General features: G+C 45.1%; 1 protein-coding gene across 1 annotated transcript; it reads right to left on the bottom strand.

The window, feature by feature from the left end:
- Positions 1–1,778: 1,778 nt before the first annotated feature.
- Positions 1,779–20,534, bottom strand: ARHGEF33 (Rho guanine nucleotide exchange factor 33). Its single transcript, XM_031552317.1, has 13 exons — positions 20,126–20,534; positions 18,685–18,806; positions 17,691–17,833; positions 16,377–16,436; positions 14,979–15,194; positions 14,233–14,362; positions 12,895–13,027; positions 11,899–11,982; positions 10,999–11,082; positions 10,100–10,248; positions 9,269–9,427; positions 7,185–7,938; positions 1,779–5,462 (listed from the first exon to the last, which is right to left on the bottom strand). The coding sequence occupies exons 1-13, from the start codon at positions 20,243–20,245 to the stop codon at positions 5,325–5,327; spliced, it is 2,292 nt and encodes a 763-aa protein (XP_031408177.1). The 5' UTR covers positions 20,246–20,534; the 3' UTR covers positions 1,779–5,324.
- Positions 20,535–21,098: the final 564 nt, after the last annotated feature.

The following is a 21,098-nucleotide window of genomic DNA, read 5'->3' as shown; positions in this document are numbered from 1 at the left end:
TTTGCTGCCTTTTTTAGTCGTTGAGTTGTCATTTCCACACCTAGATGATGGGTGATCTGGAGGTGTTACAGTTCATGTTCCCTAAGGAGAGAAACATGTGACCCGATACTGTTGTAAAGCCAAAAGTGCTTTTAACATAGTTTGTAAATCCCATGCCTTAATTTCCACTGAAAGCACATTAAGTGCATTTTTCTGTCAACTGTGAGCAAATACTTTTGCCTTTAATAAAAACCAACACATTTAGTAGCCAACTGCTGCAGCAACACCAGGCAAACAAATTAGAGTTGCTTCTTTTGACTGCTAGCAAGCAAATGGGAAATTTTTATGTGTCAGCTGCCTGGAAGTGAAAGGAGTACAAAGTGCCAGATGTATGACAATTTCCATAGCCGCCAAAGGTGCCACTTGTTAAAGAACACCAGTATTATTTTTAAAAAGAAGGACAAACGAAGGTAGAGAATTGAAAGTGCGTGTTATTGGATTTGTTTTGGCCAAATTCACTCAAATATTCTTGAGATTTATCCTTTTGTTGTTGTTTTTCTTTTCATAAGAACAAACTTTGGATTACAGTATATTTACTCTAGCATGTGTGTCCTTTTGTTTTGTTTAATGACATGGTTACTTGCCAAAATCAGTAAATGGTAAAAGCTGTGTTGGTCCAGGACAAGTAAACTTCATTGGGCACGTCTGATGGCGTGTACTTCATTGTCTGTAAGGGATCTTTACATGCTGTGTCTGCAGTGGTTTTCAGAATGCATGTGAAAATTTAGTAGTGGCTATTATCGTTTGGCATTAAAAGCCATGTTCTAAAAATATTAAGAAAGCCTTACGTATCCTAGAAGCATACACTTTTGAGTATGTAAGGTACTTTGAAAGTGCTAGTAGTCTGAGACAGGCTGCCTTAAACTTAATAGCACATGTTTTACATTAATGATAACTGAGTCTGCTTCAAACCTAGACTTTATTCTGAGTAGTAAAACTATAAAATGCACAGTAACTTCAGAGCAGAGGAACTTTATGGAGTAAAAGGTGAGATGTGTTTGCAGCAGGGGAATGGCTTCCTGGAGCTGATGGCATCTTCTAACTGTTCTCTGACATGGGATTTTGTTGTAGGTGTTGCTCCAGCTCTGTCTTCCTGTTACAACTTATTGCATCACCAGCCCTGTAGTCCATGGGTAAATACTGTCAGTTTCGTTTTACTGTGTGAAGATCTTGGTTGGTTTCATATAAGAGCCTCTGTCTTGTCTCCATGTTGAATCACAGTAAATAAGGGACATCGTGCTTAATAGCCTGTATCTGGCAACAGGCAAAACATTCACTTTTAAGGAGAGGAGTGAGTGAATGAAAGCCACATGCAACTAGAAACTGGTTAATATTCATGATAACCTCCATCTAAGTCACTCTGCAAATCCTGCAAAACCAGGCAGTGGGCAAAGACAGTGCTACGTGTATCCCAGCTCCCCATCTATTCAGATGTGAGCATAGGGTCCAAATACTTTATGAGCAGCTGGAAAAAGTAACTGTCATCTTTGGAACATGTTGCTTACCAATAAATATTTGCATAACTTGTATTGAGGTGAAAGGACTTCAGGAACACGAAGAGGAAGCTATGATACATTGCAGCTTGGGAAAAGAAAGAGAAGGTACCCAAGTTGTATAGTCATTCTCACTGATGCTGTCTTAGAGGAATATAGTGATGAGAGAATACATTTGAGCCAATCTGGCAGTAAGTCACAATCGGAGTAGAATTTAGGCAGGCTGCCCAAAGCAGGGAGTACAGCTGTGGTGATCTGGAAAAGTCACAGCTGTGGTGATGGTGTCTGATTGAGCTGTTCCCCAGTGGCTAATAGACATGTTCTGCATCCACAGGATTGAAAGGGATTTTTGAGGAAGAAACACTCCAAGTAGATTTACATGAGAGTCAAACTGTATCTTTGCCATTGCTATAAAACTCAGCTGGTATGTTCTTGTCTCTGAGACCGCTGTCCCTGAGTGATGCAAGGCTGCCTGCAGGTGCTGTGTGGTGGGAGGTGTGAGCACCAGGAACTGAGGTGTCCCTGTCTGTGGTGTCATTGGTTTGGAGCTGCTGAGAATGTGGTGAAGGTCAGATGGTAACAGACAGAATTGAAATTAAATTTTGGAAAAAAACTTTGTATGTGACATGTTTGTGATTTACAGGAATACGCTAAGATCTCTTACTGAGGTGGTAGTTGAAATTACAGTGGTGTGTGTGGCAGTGGAGGAGGCCTGTGGGATTTCTTTTGTGAAGGCTCAAGTGTATGTAACAGAAGCAGTGGAAAGAGATGAAGAGTGGCACTGAGGTAATGTTGGTGCAGCTCTGAATGACAAGTGGGATCAATCAGATCTTGACCAGAAGCTTTAGAGGGAGCGAGGGCTTCACAGCTGAGTGCTGAGTAAGAGTCTTGAAATGAGGTGTATCGAAACAATCTCCTTATGATACTGTGTGCACAAAGGAATGGAGTTTTGTCAGTAGTGCTGCCTCAGGAAGGGACCAGAGGAAATGTATGTTTCTCCTTTTAATGCATACAGTCTTACAGCTGAGTCAGTGCAAAAAAGAGAACAGCATTATTTAAAAGCAACATTTATTTGGCAAAGAAATTAAAATAATAGCGCACGTACTAAAGGTGAAGTTGAGTTGCATCCTGCAAGAGGCACCTTTTGTGGTGCTGAGCTTTATTTACTGGTTTTCTGTACATTTTGCAGATTCTGAGCAGTTACAAGGAAATACTCAGGACATCTCAAATGATGAGTATAGGCCTGTAAGTAAGAACTCTTACAGAATCAGAAATAATAACCATTAATTCTGACCATGCCTTAAATGACTAAAACAGAAGCTAGAATCCATATGCATTTTACAAGCAAGGGTCTGCCACTTTGGAAGGATTTCCTTCCACAGAAGATTTTAGAACACAGGTTTTCCTCTTTGCCCTCTTTTTGGCCTGACATCTGCCTGGCAAGTGTGGAGGAGCAAGTTTCTTCTATGAAGAGTAGAAATCTCATTGTGTGCTACCCAAATATGTAAGAATCAGAGCCCTTGAGAGCATTAGTGCATTACAGGCCTAAAATTTAAAATCCAAATAATTATTTGGGATGTTCTTATCGTGGCATGGTTACCATGGTCTCCAAGCCCACCATCTCTTTAAACACTAACACTGTGTAGTCATCCCCAAGATGAGGGGTGTCAGGTGTCACAGCAAGTATTCATTGCTTTGCTTTTGTCTGTACAGAAAAGGGAGAGCCACACTAGGTGGTATGTGTAGCAGTTCTTATCAGTGGCTTCTGAGCAACCACCCGTGGCTTGGGCAAGTGGTTTTGAGAGCCCCTTACTGGCACTGGCACTGTATGTGTCCCCAGAGCTTGTGACTGAGTGCTCTGAGTGGAGATGGGCAGTTGCACTTTTTACTAGCTACCAAGACTATGCATACATCTCCTCGTGTCTTTCCAGTCTTTTGTCTTCCTTCTTCCTTTCCTCATCTCTGTTCCTGATAGATTCGCCTACATCTTGGCAGGGCAGGGTGGGAAAGGAAACCCATCCATTGTGATAAAACTCTGGTTCCATGGACAAACAGGGAGGCCTGTCTATAGAAGTAATAACCATCAGTTCTAACTATTTCTTTGCAAAACAAACAGGCTTTGATGGCTCAGTTACAAGTACCTGGTTCTTCTTTCATATCTCTTTCTAGTGCATATACTGTCTGGGTTGACACCTCTGAAAGTCCTAGGAGGCTCTTGGTGATGCAGTGGCTGGTCAGTGTGGAGCCGCTTCAGCTGGGAGAGATCAAAGAACTGATAATGTAGTGAAGATGTGAGGGAGAGGGAAAGAGATTGAATTCTTTCTGTAATTAAAAACTTTAACTATTCTGGGGAGGTTTTGATTTGTTGTTTTGTTTTGTTTTGTTTTTTTATGCAGAAGATAAAGGAAAAAGCCCAAGAAGATATCTTCTTGCCTTTCAGGAGAATTGGATTTCTCGGTGCAGTTTGGCCCCAGTAAAGTCTAATGAGCAGACATAGGCTGAAACATTTTAATCCCTGAAGTTTTATCTTAATCACTTTCTTGAAATGCTGAGAAAACTTTGATTGTACTAAGAAATTACTTTTGTTTTAGCTGAAATGACTCTTTTTCCAGCTACCTCATCCCTCCAGCAGAGGAGGAAAAAGAAAGTGCAGTCAGTTAGCACTGTGGGAGAGCTGTAAGCCAGAGGGCTTTGATTCCCTTTCCTTACTATATTTTTAACAGAATCTGTAGGCTTGTCCAGAGAACAGTACTGCTAAGGGTTCGTCCTTTGAGATGTGGGTGGGACATGCATGTGGCTTTGTTGTGGGAGGAGGAGTGTCCTTGCACCTGAAGGAATGCTGTGACTTCAAAAATGGGGCACCATTGTCTTTCCTGCCCTTGTGTCTCAGTTTTTTTCTAGATCTGCTCCAAAGCAGGGTGCTTCTTGTGCTGGAGCTTGTAAAGTGGAGTCAGGTCAAAAAGAGCTGGCCAAGAGCACTCAAGATGTACTGCAGACCAGGAGCCACAATGCTAGTTGACTGTGTCAGTATCTGCGTCGATCCATGGTGAGTGTAGAGTGTGGACGAGTCTTTCTCTTATGGCAGGCCCTGTGCTTAGCCTGTGTCCTCCGCGTGGAGACCTGAGCAATTCTGACATCAAGAGCAGAGATTTGTACAGTAGGAGGCGGTTTGAGAAACAGCATGTTGATTAAAAGGTGGAAGAGGATTTCAGTCCAAAAGAAAAGACAATGCTGATTAAGCAGAATAAAATCTAGGTGCTTCAGCTGATGCTTATTAGACCTTCTCAAACCAGCTGGATAGTGTGAGCTGTCCTTCTGGAAGACATCTTCATTTTTCTTCAGGAAGTGGAGGAAAGAAAAGAATTTTGGACTTCTGGCCAGGATGCCAAGGCACCTGTCTGTTGTGGGTGAGCCTGAATTAGTCCTGGCTTGAATTTGGAAGAGTGAAGATGTATGGCAGAGAAAACAGTTTTGGGGGATGAGGGGGAAGAGAACATGGAAGTATTTGGCCCAAGCTTTCCAAAACTCTGAAGAAAATTAAATCAGGCAGGAGTAAAAGCTAGCAAATTCCTCTGCTTACTGGATTTGCTGGCTGAGCTTTGCTTGAACCCATAGCCTGGCCCTCCCCTGTGCTATGAAGAGCAGGATGCATTTGTGACAGTCTTCTCTCCCACCCCTCCACCTATTATATTAGTCAGGGGACATCTCAGGACCTTGCTGTCTGTCTCCACCCTTAGGGACCCAGGGAAGTACTGTTGCACTTGGGCTGTGGCCTGCCTTTCCTGGGGCTGCTTATTTCTTTTTGAAGAGCTTGCGGAAGGAGCTCCGGAAACCCCCTTTGGGTTCGTGCCGTGGGTTGTGGTCGCTGAAGGATGTTTGCTCATTGTCATCCTTCTGGCAGAACCTGGTGTTGTCTTCTGCATGGAGCTCCTAAAAGGGAAAAGACAATTTAACCAGCATTTGCAACCTCACATCCTTGTCCCCTTCTCTTTTTCTCTCTCTGTCTGCTAGGAGGGACTTGGTGGGTCAGGAGGTGCTGGCAAGGTTGGGAGACAATGCATCACTTGGGCCTCAGCAGCATTGGTACCTCTACATAGAGCTTGTTGCTGGCTCTGAATCTGAGGCATTGGCAGAGGACTGGAGAGAGAAGCACTCTTAGAGGGAACTGGAGCCTTCCTTGCTAGATTTTGGTTTAGGTGGACTTACTAGCCCCTTCTTTTGTCAGCAAGGGCGCAAGCCAGCATGAGGAGTTGAAGGAGTAGGTTCTTCCCAACTCCTCCTTGCTCATGAGCTCTTTACCCCAGGACTGGCAGGCTTTCTGAGTTGATACGATGTGAAAGACTCTTCTGTTGACTCTGCTGCTCCCTGGTTTTACATCTGTGGTGCAGGAAGCTTTGGTAGCACACACACATTGTGGTAAATGCGCCTCTAAAATATCTCTTCCCCTTTCAGGAAAGAGTGGAGTTCCTCTCAGTGTTGCTCTGGGGACAGTTCTGTCCACCACCACACAGTGGTCTCTATTGCTCTGTGGGAATGAACATGACCCCTATCCACACCCTGCTGTGGGGCATAGATCTGTGCACGTGAGTGCCAGGCAGCCCACAGACTGTTGTTTCTGAGTGGGCTGTGTCCCCACAGCTCTTCTTTGCCTCATCACCCTGTTCTACCATCTCCTTCATTCACTCTTTTTTTTTTTTCTCTTTTGAAGTTTCCCTACTGCCTTTCCAGTCAGATTGTTGGAAATTTCCTTCTATCATCACCTGCATTTACAGCCTCATCTGCGCCTTGTCTTGTTTGAGCAGGTGGGTCTTTCTCTACGTGTCACTGAGGAAGTATACTAAGCACATCACAGCACTCTCAGCCCCTTCTCAAAGAAGGGTGGAGGTCATGGGGCCTGGATGTCCATTCGGGGTTTTCTTCCCTGACTGCACAAGCCCAAAGCTGACTGAGCAGGCACTGCAAGCTACAGAGACATTCCTGCTGTATCTGATGTCCCTGAAGAGCTGGAGCGCTGCCTGCTATGTCAGTGGCTGTCTGAGGGACAGGGACATGGTCGCTGGGCCCTGTCTGATTTTCCACAGACTTACTGGTTCACCAACAAACACAGGTGCAACAAAACCAATGGACCAGATCCTTAGATGTATAAATGGGTTGAGCTCAGCAGAGTCATCCTGGTTTGTACCAAATGAGGATCTGATACTAAATCCATCAGTTTTCTCAACCCAGCTCTCCTTGTAGCAGGTTAGAAGTCACCTTTTCAACTGGGTGCCACCCTCTAGAATTCATTTTGAACAGCTTTGCTCACTCTTAATGACCCTGATGAGGTAGAACATTCGCTCATGGGGGAAGCTCAGTGACAGCTAGAGATGCATGAGAGGCTAGCTCCTCTCAAGAGTGTTCTCACTGTCACTCAGCCAGCTGAGCGCCTCAAGCCCATGTTTGTCCCTGGGGAAGATGTGTTTGAAAAGCAGCTGTCCTGTGTCCTGTTCCCTCCCTTGGGTACATACATGCAAATGAGGGCTTTGAATGTGTGAACTTGGAAGCTAGTTTGGCAAGTTCTGCCCTAACTGATTCTCAGATCTTTATCTTGCTGCTTCTGCACAACCATGTGCCTTTTTTTTTTTTTTCCTCCTCCTATTTAAGCCTCCTTACTTCCAAAAAGCTTGGTTTTTCACCCGCTCCTCTCTGTGGGGGGAAGTAGCTCCTTTGGGAGCTTCGAGATGAGGCTGAGATCATGTGAGGCTGGACATTCCTCTCCTGCTTCTGCTGCAGCCGGCTCCCACTGCTGCTCCGTGTGCTGTAGAGTCTGGAGCTCACACCCTCAGCGCTCCTCGGCAGCTCCTTCAGAGACCTGCTCAGCTGCTTGCCTTTGCTGTGGAACATCTCACGCTTGTAAGTGCTGCTGCTCACAGGAGTACTGCTCTTAGGCAGTGGCTGTAAGGCATGATCTGTCCTCTCTGGTTCTGATGTGAAGTTAACAGGCCTAAGGAAACAAATGTCTAAGCTGGATTCTGAGGAGGCTGGGGAGCAATTCTCAAAGAGAGCAAGATTTTGGAAAGTATCATCTTCATAGGGACCTGGCATGGTGAAGACTTCCCCAGGGTAATCAAACTCTTCATAGCTTGGTGCAAAGTTCCTCGCATCCTGCAGCAGCTCCACAGAGGTCCTGATAGCTCTCTCTGGGTTTCCCACCGCATCGGCAGGTGGTGCTTCATACTCCATTTCAGGGATGGATTGTAAAGGAGCTGTCAGAGCCTTGAGTTCCTGCTCAGTGAGCTGAGAGGATGCAAGGATGTTCTCTGGCCTCTCGTGTTTTCTGCTTTCCATTTCCCAGTCAGGGGGCTTTACAGCCTGGATGTTCTCCAGGACAGTAGGCTGAGGTTTCTTCATCTGAGGCAACAAATGCCTTAAAATAAGAAAAAACACAAAAAAAAACAGAAGAAAGTGGAATACTGGTGGACTACAGAGACATCTCTCCCCACCTTACTCCCACCCAGTTCTCTTGGTTTTATGACCCCAAATTGTTTTAATATGTTGGAGAAGAGTAACATTGCTGCTGCTGCTAAAAATCACCTAGCTAGGTTAGCAGGAACAAGCTTCCACAGACAGGGTTGCTTGTCTAAGGACTTTCACTTATATTTTAATTTAAACCATAAAAAAAATGTATAAAAAAAAAGGAAATACCAACTGGTGTGTCTCTTTGTCCTGTTCATCCTCATTCTCAATTTTTACTCTCCTTCCCCTTTTTTGGAATGGGGCTATGTTTTATTTTCCTGTGGTCTGACTTTCTTTTTAGGTGTTTAAGATTCCTCTCTTGTGGTGGAACTCTGTCCCCAGGAGTGTTTTGAGAATACTTGGATAGCTCTTATGGAGTTTGCATCACAGGACGCGGACCTTGTCCAGAGCTGTCCGGCAACATCTGGGGAGCTGTTTTTTCCCCACCTCCGCTCAGTGCTGATGAGGTCCCACCTGGCCTATCTTGGATTCCTGGTTTGAGATTCATTAGGGAAGGTGGGGAGGTGTCAGCTGAGGTTCCCAAGGCAAGAGCCTGGAGTGACTTTGGGCAAGAGGAAGATTGGTTTGGGTAGTCTGGGGAAAAGGAGGCTAAAGCTTGATCTAACAACACTACTACTTGAGGGGCACTGAGAAAGATAGAGCCAAACTCTTGTTAATGTCAAATAACATAAGAAAGCACAGCAGCCACAAATTGCTTACATAAGAAATAGTCAAGTCTTAGTGTGCTAGCATTCATCATCTCTGCTGGCAACTCTCAATGGCCAAAGAATACAGGGTTCTTATAATTATTATTGTAACTTTCTGAACCTACATGGACTTGTGTCTTGTGATAGTGGGTTCCATTGTATAAAAAGACATCTTTTTTACTTGTCAGAGTCCTTGGTCATGTTCCCTAGCTTTTGTGATGTTGACAGCAGTGAATAACACAAAGTGCAGCTTTGCACATTGATGCCGTCCTTACCAAATACATGTCCTCCCCAGCTAGCCAGACAGCTAGCAAGAGCACTGGCAACTGTGGGTAGAGTTCTGAAACACTGCCTACTAGTAAGGCATGGCAGTGGATAGCAGGAAGGAGATAGCCAGCCCTTCATCTCTACATGTACACAGGGAGCAGTGTTGGAAATGACAGTCTGCTAGAGAGTGTCACTAGCATAGTGTATGGGTGAGGAAAGAGTTTTCAGCCTGCTTTGAAAGCCTTCTGCTAGGACAATATGGCTTACGGGGTGGTCGTGCCAGAGGAAGGTGCTGGTTGGAATGACTGCATTGCCTCTTCGGAGTGAATCCCGCTGTCACGGATAGAGGCTGTGCTGGGTGTTGGAGAAACCTCTTGGCTTGTGCACTGGGAAGTGAGACCTTTGTACAGCTTCACCAGGGACGACCTGAGGGAGGAGAAATCCATCGTCGTGCTAAGAAATAAGGCAGGGAATGAGCACGAGCAAGTAAGATCAAAGAAAACAGGGCTGGAAGGGTCCTTAATATTCCCATGCACCTCTTCCCACCCAGAGGAAGGATCTATTCTACCTTGTCTGTCCCGGTCAGCAAGGGGTTCTGCTTCCTGTCCCGTTCTTAATGTCTCCCTTAAAAACAGCCCCTTCCCAACAATTATGGATTTTTTTTTCCCTCCCCCAGTAAAAACAGAGAGCACTACTCTCTCAATCTTTTGCTTAGCTTGTAATGGGCTTCAGGACATGGGCTGGGCGTTCACCAGTACCCTGACTTGCTGAGGCAGCTAAATTTCCATGTATTTTACTGGGGGCCAACTTTTTGTTCCCTAAAGCAATGGCAATACTATAATGCATGTTGGCTGCTATAGAAGGATTAAACTGTTTCATTTAACTGAGTTAGGTGGAAAGGCTCACAGCAAGTCTGACCTCAATTTGAAGGACAAATGGCAGTAGTGGGTTTTTTCCAGCATTCATATGCACAGGGTTTAGTTTTATTTCAAGGGGGTAATGTACCTGTTGGTCTAGGACAAAAGCCCCATACTACTGGGCTGGCCTCACACCTCCCCTTCCCTTGTAATTGAGAGAATGAGCTGATGTTGTGCTTACTTCTTCAGTTTTTTCCTCTTCTGTATAAGCAGATCTTCATTGCACTGGAAGAGGAGGCTGTAGTGTGAGATGAAGACCCGGAGACGCTGCACACACACCAGCAGCAGGTAATAATCGGGATGCTCTTGCTCCGTGAACTTCAGGACGTTCTGGGGCACAGAGGAGAGTAGGCAGTTTGAAGGACATCCTTGCCCTTACTGGGGAAAAGGTGCTCTTTGGGGCTGTGAATTGACGCTGTGGAGAACACATGACACTGCCCTATGTGCTGTGGGAGTTTTTCTAGGCAGCACCAGTTTCTGAAAGACTTGGACAGGGCCTGCAATCTACTGTTACAGTGCAAATACATGAGTGACCACCATAAATACAATCGTGGGAGATGGGGGTGATTCACTGGTTGAGTTTAGTATTGGAGAAATAAACCAATCTCTTGGTTTTTATAGGGCTCTGTGACATTTGCCTTCTTTGAAATATTTCAGTACAGTTCAGATTATCCTCCTGTGAAGCAAAACTGTGTTCTTAAGCAAGCTCTGCATAAGAAAACTCCTAGCCTTAGTTGTCAAAAGCTAAAATGCATGTGGACAGCTCAGCAAAGTGCCTAGCTCTCTTACTAGAGTTAATTACAAAAAACTTTTGACTTCCCAGGGAAAGGGTTGGTTCTGTCAGGTCAAATGGCAAAAATAGCAAACAGAAAAAAGCTTCAGGTATGAAATGAAAATCAGGCACTGTCAGCTGGCTTTTATTTTCATTTTTGGTGGTGGTGGTTGGTTTTTTTTTTCCTTTACAGAGCCTGTTGAGTTAGCCAGAAGCCCTGTAAATGCACAGGCCCATGTCCCAGTTCTGAGTTAAGTCATGTGTTGTTATAAGGGTTAAACACGGCAGTTTCCATCCTGGGACCCTACCTGTAGATGAATTAGGTATTCAGGGATTCGCTGGACTATATGGAAGAACAGAATGTAGAGATCGGATTTGATTTCTTCTTCTACCTGAAATAGAGAAAGCACCTTCAGAGTCTCTTTCATCCATGAAACATCTGCTTTCAGATAGTTCTGAGCATTGACAAGTGCTTTACCATAAGTGGTTATAGCAGTTCACAGAAGCACAGCAGCCAAGTGGTGGTTGCTTGTGATGATGCAGTGATCTTCGCTCTTCCACAAGCAATAGCAGAGGATTATTTGCGGGAGACACTCAGCATAATTAAGTAGGGGTGTGTATCTGAAGCATGCTAGTCAGTTTGCGTGGAAGGCCTAGGTAGACACTGCTGTTCACAACGAAGTCCCAAACAGAACTGAACAAAATGGGATTGACTTCTTAGGATGTCTTGGAAGGAAATTACAGTGGTTTACTTCCTGCACTTTAAAACTACCTTTATTGATTTTTAACTTCCCTCGTTTAAAGAATTAATAATGTGAGAGACCAGATGTCTAACACTGAGCAGTTCAGGGTGTTTTCTCCCTCAAGGAGCACTTCAGCACTTACAGCCTCAGACTTGGTGTCCCTGTTTGGACAATTCCTCCATCAGGGACATTCTGTTCAGACAGAGCAGATCTGGATAGCGTGTGCATGGTTTGATCTGAGGTGCTGTGTCTCAGTGGAAATACGGTTTCCATTACAAGCAGCAGTTACTGTGTAAAAGCTGCTTTCTGTAGGTGCCTGTCAGCCATGGAAACATTCAGGAAACTGACATTGAGTGACAGAACAACTGGATTGGCAGGAAAGTCCTTTCTTGGGAAAGCACAGCAGGAAGAGAGCCAAGCATGCATGTTACCATTATGTATGTGTGAAGCAGGAAGGAAGTTTACCTCCTTCAAGATCACCACGTGGATCAGGGAGATGCATTCTGGCAGGTCCCTCAGGTAAGCAACGTAGTAGTCCAGAAAATTGTTCTTATAAACAAGGGAAAAATAAAAACAACAAAAAGAACAAAGAAACTCAAAAGAAATATTTGTCACAGAGACAGCCAGCACAATAAACTGTTGATTCCCCTCTGTCACTTCTGGGAGCTCATGACTGCAGCAGAGCTACTAACTGTGCAAAGCTTCAGGGCTCTGGACTTCATAAGAGAGGCTTATTTAGTAAGATGGATCAGCTGTTGAGCACAGTGTGTAAAACACCAGAGCAGGCAGGAGATGTAGGGAGGCTTGTGAGGAAGAAGCTTTTCTTATGAGTCTTAAAATTCATAAAGATCAGAGCAGTTTTTACACATCTTTCTAGGAGAGGTCTTGCTGTGGTTTGGGCAGACCCTTCACCTTGAAAAGGAGAGGCTTCGCCTCTGGAGAAATAGACATTGTAACGCAACAGTGACAGGGCTGTTTTACTGGGAGCTAGAAACCAATACAGAAGGAGACCTGCCTACCTGCTTATCAAAACCAAGCAAAATATATTGAAGGAGAGGACTGTATGAAAAATGTAGGCTCTTTTCACACCTCCACTGTGAATACAGACACCTAAGCTGTCAAGGCTCACATGTGGCTTCTCTAGCCAGGTCTGGGATTCATGCATTAATATTATATATTATTGTTCATCTTTATCAACGTGTTACCATCATTGCACTGTGCTGTGGCCCTGTGGAGCTCCAAGTGGGTCTGGCATGTGGATATCCTGACCAAGAGGAGCTGCAACCAGAGGGGGCTACCATGTACTGGGGCTGCACTTAAAAGAGAGTGGCAGAAAGGCATTGTTGTAGCTGCAGCTTCACAGTACTACCCTTCTGCTGCTCTTCTGTCTTTGATCACTGATGGGCCATCAGCACATTGTCATGCATCACAACAGAAGAGTCCAGAGGTTTTATAACATACCTCATCATTTGTTAACTTCAGGAAGATGTCACCTAGAATTCCTTGGCGTGGCCAACTCAGGACTCGCTCCTGGAGAGCGTGAAGTAAATCGACATGCTGCTGGACCAGGTACCGCAAAGAATTGGGGAAGAAACTGAAAGGAGACAATATCAGTCTGATTACAGAGCACAAGCTCAGCCTTAAGCATGCACTGCTGAAGTTTGCATTCATGGGCCTTTACACGCCTGCACCAGGAAGCCTTGTTTTGTACAGGGCTGTAGCAGGCTGCTACGTACATACAGGTACCCTCTCCAATAGACTATTATTGGGTGTTTTGAAGGTTTCTTAGGCTGGCTCTCCAATACACTGTGTAACTGGCTGGAATTTGCAGAACTGAAAAGCCCAGACTTCTGTGGCTAATGGAGCAGGACTGTGATTGTGAGCCATCCCATAGGGTGCTTGGAGGAATGCTTCCCAGATTTGTACACTGCATCATTTGTCAAGCCCTTTGATGCAGTATTGGTCAAAATGTCCTTCTTCCTTTCTGTTATTTTGTCCTGATCTCATACATAATCAGAATGATGTCACATACTAAACTGTTCTCCCAGATGAGAAGTTCCCAGGGGAAAAAAGAGTAAAAGTAAAAACAAACTTGAAACTATCACATTACAGTTTGTATTATCTGTCATGAAACTGCTTAACTGAGTCCACATCAACTACGTGTTCCACAGTGGACTTTGGTCAAATGACTCCTAGGGATGGTGAAAAGAGAAGAAAAAGAGAGCTACCATACAGTTGTATACATACAAATGTGCTCAGGGCTAGGAACAACCTGGCTAAAACTGAGGAATGGGGACAACTATAAGAACTATCTCCTCACGGGAAATAACGTAGCAAAAAAACTGTTTTGAACTGCTAAGCTAGGTCAGTCCCACAGATTTCGTATATCCTTGTAAATACATGCGAGTTGTCTATACATACTGATACTTGATGGATGGCAGCTACTGGCAAGGGGCTTATTACCTACATTAACCTTTAGAACTGAAGCTGTAGACTGGGAGAAGCAGTACGTATACAAGCTTTGTTCCCACTCAGGCAGGACAAATGGGAAGGAGGAAAAGGAGACTGATAGGACCCAGAAGACTGAAGTGGTTATAGAAGGGTTTGGGATGTAAGGACGGGCAGGAAAGTCTTTAATCACAGCAAAAACCTTTCAGTGCCTCCAGTTTTTAACAAGAAATGACCTTTAAGTGTTTAAAGATCTCTGTGTGGATAAAAGAAAAGCGGGAGAGAGGGTGAACCAGAAAGAACAGACTGAGGAAAATTCCCCAAAAGAGAGAGCACACTAAATGGAAGTACCTTCTCTCTTTGGTGCTCCTTTTCACATCTGGCCCTTGCAACGTTGCCTTGATCTTCAGGATAAGGGAAAGGTTGATGACATACTTCCTCTCTGACTCCAACAGCTCCAAAGCGATGTTCTGCCTTTTGGCTTCCAGAAAATAATGTTTAAGTTTAAAAAAGTAAGGAAATGATGACTTCAAGGACAGCCTCCCTCATGTTGGAGTGCATTTCCCCTGGGGATCTGGCATTAAATCATGAAGAGAAACTGCTGCAGAGAAGATCAACGTCCTGTGTTTGTGTTAGCTTTACCCCAAATACCAAGTTGTAGCCTCATGCTACAGTGTGCTCCAGGGATGATTGGAGTCACATTGCTTACTAAGAAAGCTCCAAAGCAAATGTGTTCTGCCCTGTAAGTTCTAGTTTCCCCCCAAGATTTTGGGGGGAAAAAAAGCAAGTCATCAAAAGCAAAACAACTCATGCCAGGGAATCAGATCCAGTTTCCCACAGAACATTTTTTACCCACATAATATTATTCTGAACCTGGCAAGTCTTGGAAGGGGGCATGAGTGTCTTGAGTGCAGAGCATGTTTGTGTATTTTCTGATAGCACTAACCAGCAAGTGGAAAAAACAGGAGTCGTGGAGACAGGAGACCCTGAGGCATTTCTTCCAACCAGGGAAAACTGCCTTATGTGTCTCCGTCTGTAAAAGGTGATTAGCAGCTCGTGCCAGGTGTGAGTGCAGCTCTGAGCCCCTCTGTCCTTACCAGCCAAAGAGGGTTCACATATAATGTTGTCTGCTGAGCTGTATCTGCTTTGGCCCACGTCTTTCCCTCTTTCTGGTTGCTCTTTGGAAATGTATTCATCTCCCCAGTCCTTGGTGTCTTTGGGCTGCTTCCACACTGTTGATTGCAGGTGCACCTTTGTCTGACCATCTGCTGTCAGCGAAGGCTTGAGGCTGTCCTCTGTCTCTATGGCTGCTCCTGCAATGACAAACAGCTGCATGGAGTGTGACATCTTAGCTGACATTAGCTCGTTATGCTCTAGCTGTAGGTAAACCTGCATTGTTATCCATCTAAAGGAAAAGGAATCTGAAGCATTTTCAGTGCTTCAGCAGTGGTGGAGTCATTTGGAATTCATTTATGACAAAAAATGGAAGTGCAGCTGGTGAGCCCTTCTGCAGAACAAGGTTTGAATTCTTCCAGGATTTATTTTCTGCCCAAATAAGATACATGTTCCTAGTGTATTGCACTCTATGGTTTTGGGACATTTAAGGACTTGGTAATACAACAGGTTGACTGAGAGGTATTGTGGGAAGAAAAAAAGTATCATTGTAATTAAGATTTAAATGTCCCTCTTAATGGGTGTACATTGTCATAGCTCTTAAAGTTTTCATTAGTGATCATGCAAGCAGCAGCAGGACTGGTAGTCTGAGGCTATTAAATCACAGAGAACATACAGGAGAGGGTACATCAGTGCCATTGGTCTGAAATTGCTTTAACGACAATCTTTTGAATTTGGATTGCAGTGAACCATTCTGTAATGTTTGTTCTCTCTTTCCTTCAAGTGGATTCAAGGAAAAGAGCTATCCGAACAGCAAATGCTTCAAGTGAACAGTGCAGGTACCTGGCAGTTGTTCTCATGTGTCCTTTTGTTGGCCAGGACCATGTCCTTATTAAGCTTGTCACTAAGTTATTACTCGTTTTTGTTTTTGCTGGAGAAATTTCTCTGCTACTATTCAGGCATCTCTAGAAGAAGTCTGTTTGGAAACTGATGAGTAAATAATTGTTTCAACAGATCTGCTAGTGTGTAGTCACCGCAAAGGCCATCTCTTCCCAAGTGGAAGAATGGCTCTCCAATTATTCTTTGTCATATCAGTAAACCTCTACTCTTCCTTTCTTCAAAGGCACTTACAGCCTGCAAAGATAGCAGCATCAGAAAGGCTTTTCCTGCTGAACATCAATGCTTTGCATTTCCACCAGTTATTTGGTGCTTCAGGGATATATATTTACCCTGACATCTCAACTACAAATATGAAAATAGAGATGCATAGCAATGTGTGAAAGTTGTTCCTGAGAAATGCATCCCTCAAAACATTTATTGAGTGAAGTAAAGTAAGTGTTGTCACTGAATCATTGTTTTTCAGCAGTTCAGTTTATTCCTACCTGGACCTCCTATGACTTTCACGCTTCCTTCTCCTATCGGCATGATCCTGGTGTCAGACACTGTTGAAAAGCAAAGGAAAACATGAGAGAAGATAGTTGTAGAGCAGGCTTCCTCCTTCCAAACCCAGTTAGTGTGGTTAGAGCCTCTAGCCATTCACATTTTTGAAGTGGGAATATCCCTATTAGTTCCTCCATGGGAGAAAAAGCTGCTCTGTTTTGCCGTGGCTTTTCTTGTGATCTTTGTGTCAGTAGCACCTCTAGGCAGGCTAACATGGGGTTTCTGTTGTGCTCATTGCTGCCTGACCTTGGAGCCTGAGTAGTCCTAGCTTGCTCAGGAAGTGCCCTTTGGTAGATGACACCCAGCAGGCAGAACAAAAGGACTGATACCTGACACAGAGACACAGCTGCTATTTGAGGGTGATAAAGAGCTTATTGAAGAGTGGATGGAGGGGTGAGATGACTGGAAAGAAAGAGGGGCAGTGAGGAATTTAAGGGAGAAGGCTCAAGGAAGGGCAGAAGATGAGCTGAACAGAGAAAAAGACAGTACACAGTTTTCTTCCAGACTCTGTGCCTTTGTTAACATTTTAAATATGTATGGTTTTGGTGCCTTCCTTGTGTGTAGAGCAGGAGGGTGAAAGACAAGCTTAGACTCCTCCCCCAGCCCCTCCGAGTTAGTTATAGGAAAAAAAGGCACTGGGCCATCGCCTGTTTTTGATTTCAGACTTCACAAGCATTTAGCAGTTGGCATTGTTTTCCTGGAGCAAGGTATAACCTTAATCCTGTGGGTCAGCAGCTTTCATAGCTAGCAGAGAGCAGTGTTGCCCCTAGTAGTGTATGTTCCAGCTCCTACCACCCTAATCAACCGCAAGTGTTCCCCTAATGACACTAGGTGTTCTCTGACAGCCCAATCCCTGCTATCCTCCCGTCTGTGCCCTGCTCCCTGGCATGAAAACAGCTTGACAAGTTGTATTTCCATCAGGGCTTCCATTCACTTGAGTGTATGCCACGAGCGTTACAGGGGATAAGATCCAGTCTAGTTCCCTTTTCCTTGGAGTAAGTGAGGAATGGTTTTTGGGGCAACTTACACAGAGCAGCATCTCCTGAATCCAGGCCAGTGTTAAAGCCATGCTTGAGTTCTCGAGACACAATGTGAATTTGTGTGCACAGACCTGGGAGCCATGCTGCTACAGGGAGCAGCTCCATTCTCTTTCTGCTGTTGGTACCTGAGCAAAACTCAGTGCCCTCTTAATCTAGTGATCTTTTTTGGACTTTTTTCCTAAGAAAGGCACTGCACTTACCTATTCTCTTTCCTACCTTTTTCATAAGTCACGTTGTGTAAAAGACTTGTAAAATCTTCATTGATCAGTACAGGTTCTGGGAGGTTTATGGATCGAAATGGGCTGCCCTGGAGAGGTGTAGGCACTGTTTGTGAGCTGTGATCATCCTTCTGTGCTCTTCTGTACAAACACAAAGAATGAGACAGCTAGAAAACATGAATGCTACAGGAGAAGCTATGCTACATTTGTGGCTGACAACAGTATAAGTACAAGCACAGTCAGAAAAAGTATAGCTCCTGCAAAGATGAGGAAAGGAGTTGGTTTTGATGCATTCAGTCCATGAACAATATTATGGAAGTAATTTCACTGACTGTAGGAGAAGGTTATTTCTGTTCTTTTGCAGAGCATATTTCATCTAATTAAATGGCTTAATTAGCTAAGGGGCTAGCCTAGATTTGCAAAGTATTTGCATCAAGGCAGCTGTACATCCATCATCAAGAGAGGCTAATCACGGCCAAGGTGGATGAGCAGTCTGCCTATTCACAGTAACAGTAGTGTTCAGATATGCTGCTGTATCCTTGCTTGAAGAAGAAAAGATTGGAGACAGGAAAGCAATACGTGACTGCACTACCAGGATCACACAGAGTCCTGTGCACTTGACAGCAGGAGAAGGGAAGGAAAACTGTAGTGCTGTTGTCTGGATAGAGGTAGCTTACCAATAGCTTTTAACAGTGAAGGCCCCTGACTTTCGATTCCTGCCCTAATAAATCCCTACCAGATCAAACTGTTTCACCAGGACTTGATTTCCCTAAGGGCTGCTGGGGCTATCTTGGTGTGTGTCTGCTGTATTTGCTCTGTGGTAGAAGTGTCTAAGAGCCAGGAGGAAACTGAGGGCTGCAGCTTCCAGTAATTACAGAAGTTTATACATATGTCCAGCCAGGAAAAGATTAAGAGATTGAACTGTTAGAAATAAACAAAATGGACACCACCACTCATTAGCACTTCCAGAGTCCTGGAGCTCAGGCTCTTACTTAGCTTTCACTTTCCGTGATTCACGCCGCTTCTCCTGCTGCAGCTGCTCAATTTTCTGTTGCATTTCCTCCTGCTTGGCACTGATTTCTTCGATCATTGACTTCGCATCACTGAGTTCCTCCTGAGAAACAAACAAAAGCACAAGCGTTCCAACTGTGCCCATCAGTCTTACAGAGCACAGCTTTGAATGCTGGCTGGTGTGGACTAGAGGTGCTTCAGGAGGGTGTCTCTGTGATTTTCCTTTGCAAGATCATATGTGTATATGGGGTTATTACGACACTGGTAGAAGGTAAAGATGTAGGGCTTCAACCACTACTAGTTGAAATAGGGCCTCAAAGCTGCCTTTTTAGCCTGGTTTTTGAAGGAAAGGAGGCCTGCTCTAACCTCATGTGTGTGTCTCACTGTCAGCATCCTCCCTCGGGCAGTTTCAGCCAAGCTTTATATGTACATAGAGTTATCTTTATGCATGAAGTTCTTGCAAGTTTCATCAAGATTTAAATTGTTTCTTGTAAACTGAAAGAGGGATTTCCCTGAGCAAGGAAGTGACTTCACTGGGAGTTCAATACTTAGACAGTCAGCATAGGCATGAGGCAGAGGAAGATCAGCTTTTGCACCTCCTGTTGCTTGACTAACTCCTTCTATCTGGATTTTAAAACCATTTTTCCCCCTATAACAACATCTTGGATAACCCTGTCTGCTTTGAAACCTCTGCTACATGCCCTCGTGCTTTTGTTCAGCTGGGCACATAGAGCCCCTTTAGCCTGGTGCTGTCCATCTTTCCCCATCACGGGGACAGATGGGCTTTTCCAGCCCTGTTTAACTTCACAAGATATTATTGACTCAGCAAAACCCCATGGGGAAAATTTACCATTAAAACAATAAAACAGTTCCTCAGCCTGCCTCCTCGCAGGCAGTTGTCCAGTTTCTGCATGGAGAAGCTGGCTGGTTTAAAGTGCGCATCGAGCCCTCTTGCTAGGCTCTCTTCCCCAGTCCTTTGTTTCTAATCCTCATGGGCCACATCAAACCAGGCAGCACTTCCTCCCAGCCGTGTGGGAATGAACAACTTCAAAAGCTTTGGCATTACGTATTAATTCCCTGGTCCCCAGCAGCTTTGGTTTCTGCAGGAAGTGCAGGAGACCTGGCCCAGGCAGAGCTATGGCACAGTGGCTGGCTGCCTGTGAGCATGCTGTATGCATGTTGCATGTGCAGCCCAGAGTAAGAGTCTCTTTTGCTCCTGGAGAAGGCTGTATAGACCAGGGCACAGGTTACATTGGATTTGGAGCTCCAAGTCTGGAAGGAGACACAGAGCTGAAGGTGCTGCACCAGATACATCTGAAATGATTGCCAGCTCACAAGAAGGATTGATGGAAGCAGGTGAGAGCTCCTTGCCACCCAAGATAATGGGGCACATATGCAGCCCCCTGTCAGTCACACTCCTACCTTGAAGGTATTGAGGGAGTTCTTCATCTCAGCCACTTTCTCTTCCATGGCACAGCGGCAGCTCTTGACCTTCTCCTCCAAGGCGTACTCGCCATGCTGGATTCGTGACAGCTCCTGCATCGCTTCTGTGAAACCCGCCTTCAACTCAGAGGCTAATGCCTGCAACTAGAGGAACCACAAACATGGTGGTACAGCCTCTCATCCTAGAAGAAGGTGGTTGTGTCCCCAAGAGTCACCCCTGGTTCAGTCTGGCATGAAGGCTAGGTGCATCCCCTCCTGTAAGGTGCTGTTCTCTTTCTCCTTTCATGGCTGGGAGGCATGGGGGGAGGTTTGGTTCCTGCTGCAGCCGCAGTACGTGGTAGGAGATGTTTGTGTTGGGCAATCAATGTGCCCCTTTTTGGACCCAGAGTTTTTCCAGGCTCCCTGGCAGGTTTGCAGCCTGTCAGTCTCCAGAAGGAGGGGACAGCCTGAAACATGCCAAGCACTTTGCAATAATAGCAGCCAGGTTATCAATGCCAGAAGCAGCTGAGTGATCAAAAATACAGCCATTTTTGAGCAAAGCCTCCTCCCGCATATGCTGATGGGGCTGGTGCTCTCCCTGGTCAGACCTAACACCTTACTCAGAGGACTGTGAAGAAGCTTTGTTCTTTGTCAGCAGGCCCTTTCCAGGGAAGGAGACAGCTCTCTAATTCTTAGAGGGAAGGGAACTGGGGGTATTTCCCTAGCATAGACACTTGCCCACAATCCCTGTTTTCTTTCTCTAGAGGCCCTAGCACTGCTGGAAGACCTCGTGATCTAAGCTGGAGGCAGCCGGTTGACAGCTGGGCGAAGCAGGAGACAGAGCAGGGTGAGCCAGGCTGGCACAGCGAGCAGACAAGGCAGATTTGGAGGTGGGCAGTGAGGGGAGGCAGGCAGCTTGTGGAAGGCCAAGCAGGGACGCCCTCTCTGGGGGTAGCTTGGGCTGTCAGTTCTG

This window comes from Meleagris gallopavo, chromosome 2 (genome assembly GCF_000146605.3).
Source record: "Meleagris gallopavo isolate NT-WF06-2002-E0010 breed Aviagen turkey brand Nicholas breeding stock chromosome 2, Turkey_5.1, whole genome shotgun sequence".
NCBI lineage: Eukaryota > Metazoa > Chordata > Aves > Galliformes > Phasianidae > Meleagris > Meleagris gallopavo.
The sequence above is the reverse complement of the archived record's forward strand: the minus strand, read 5'-3'. Positions and strand labels throughout refer to the sequence as shown.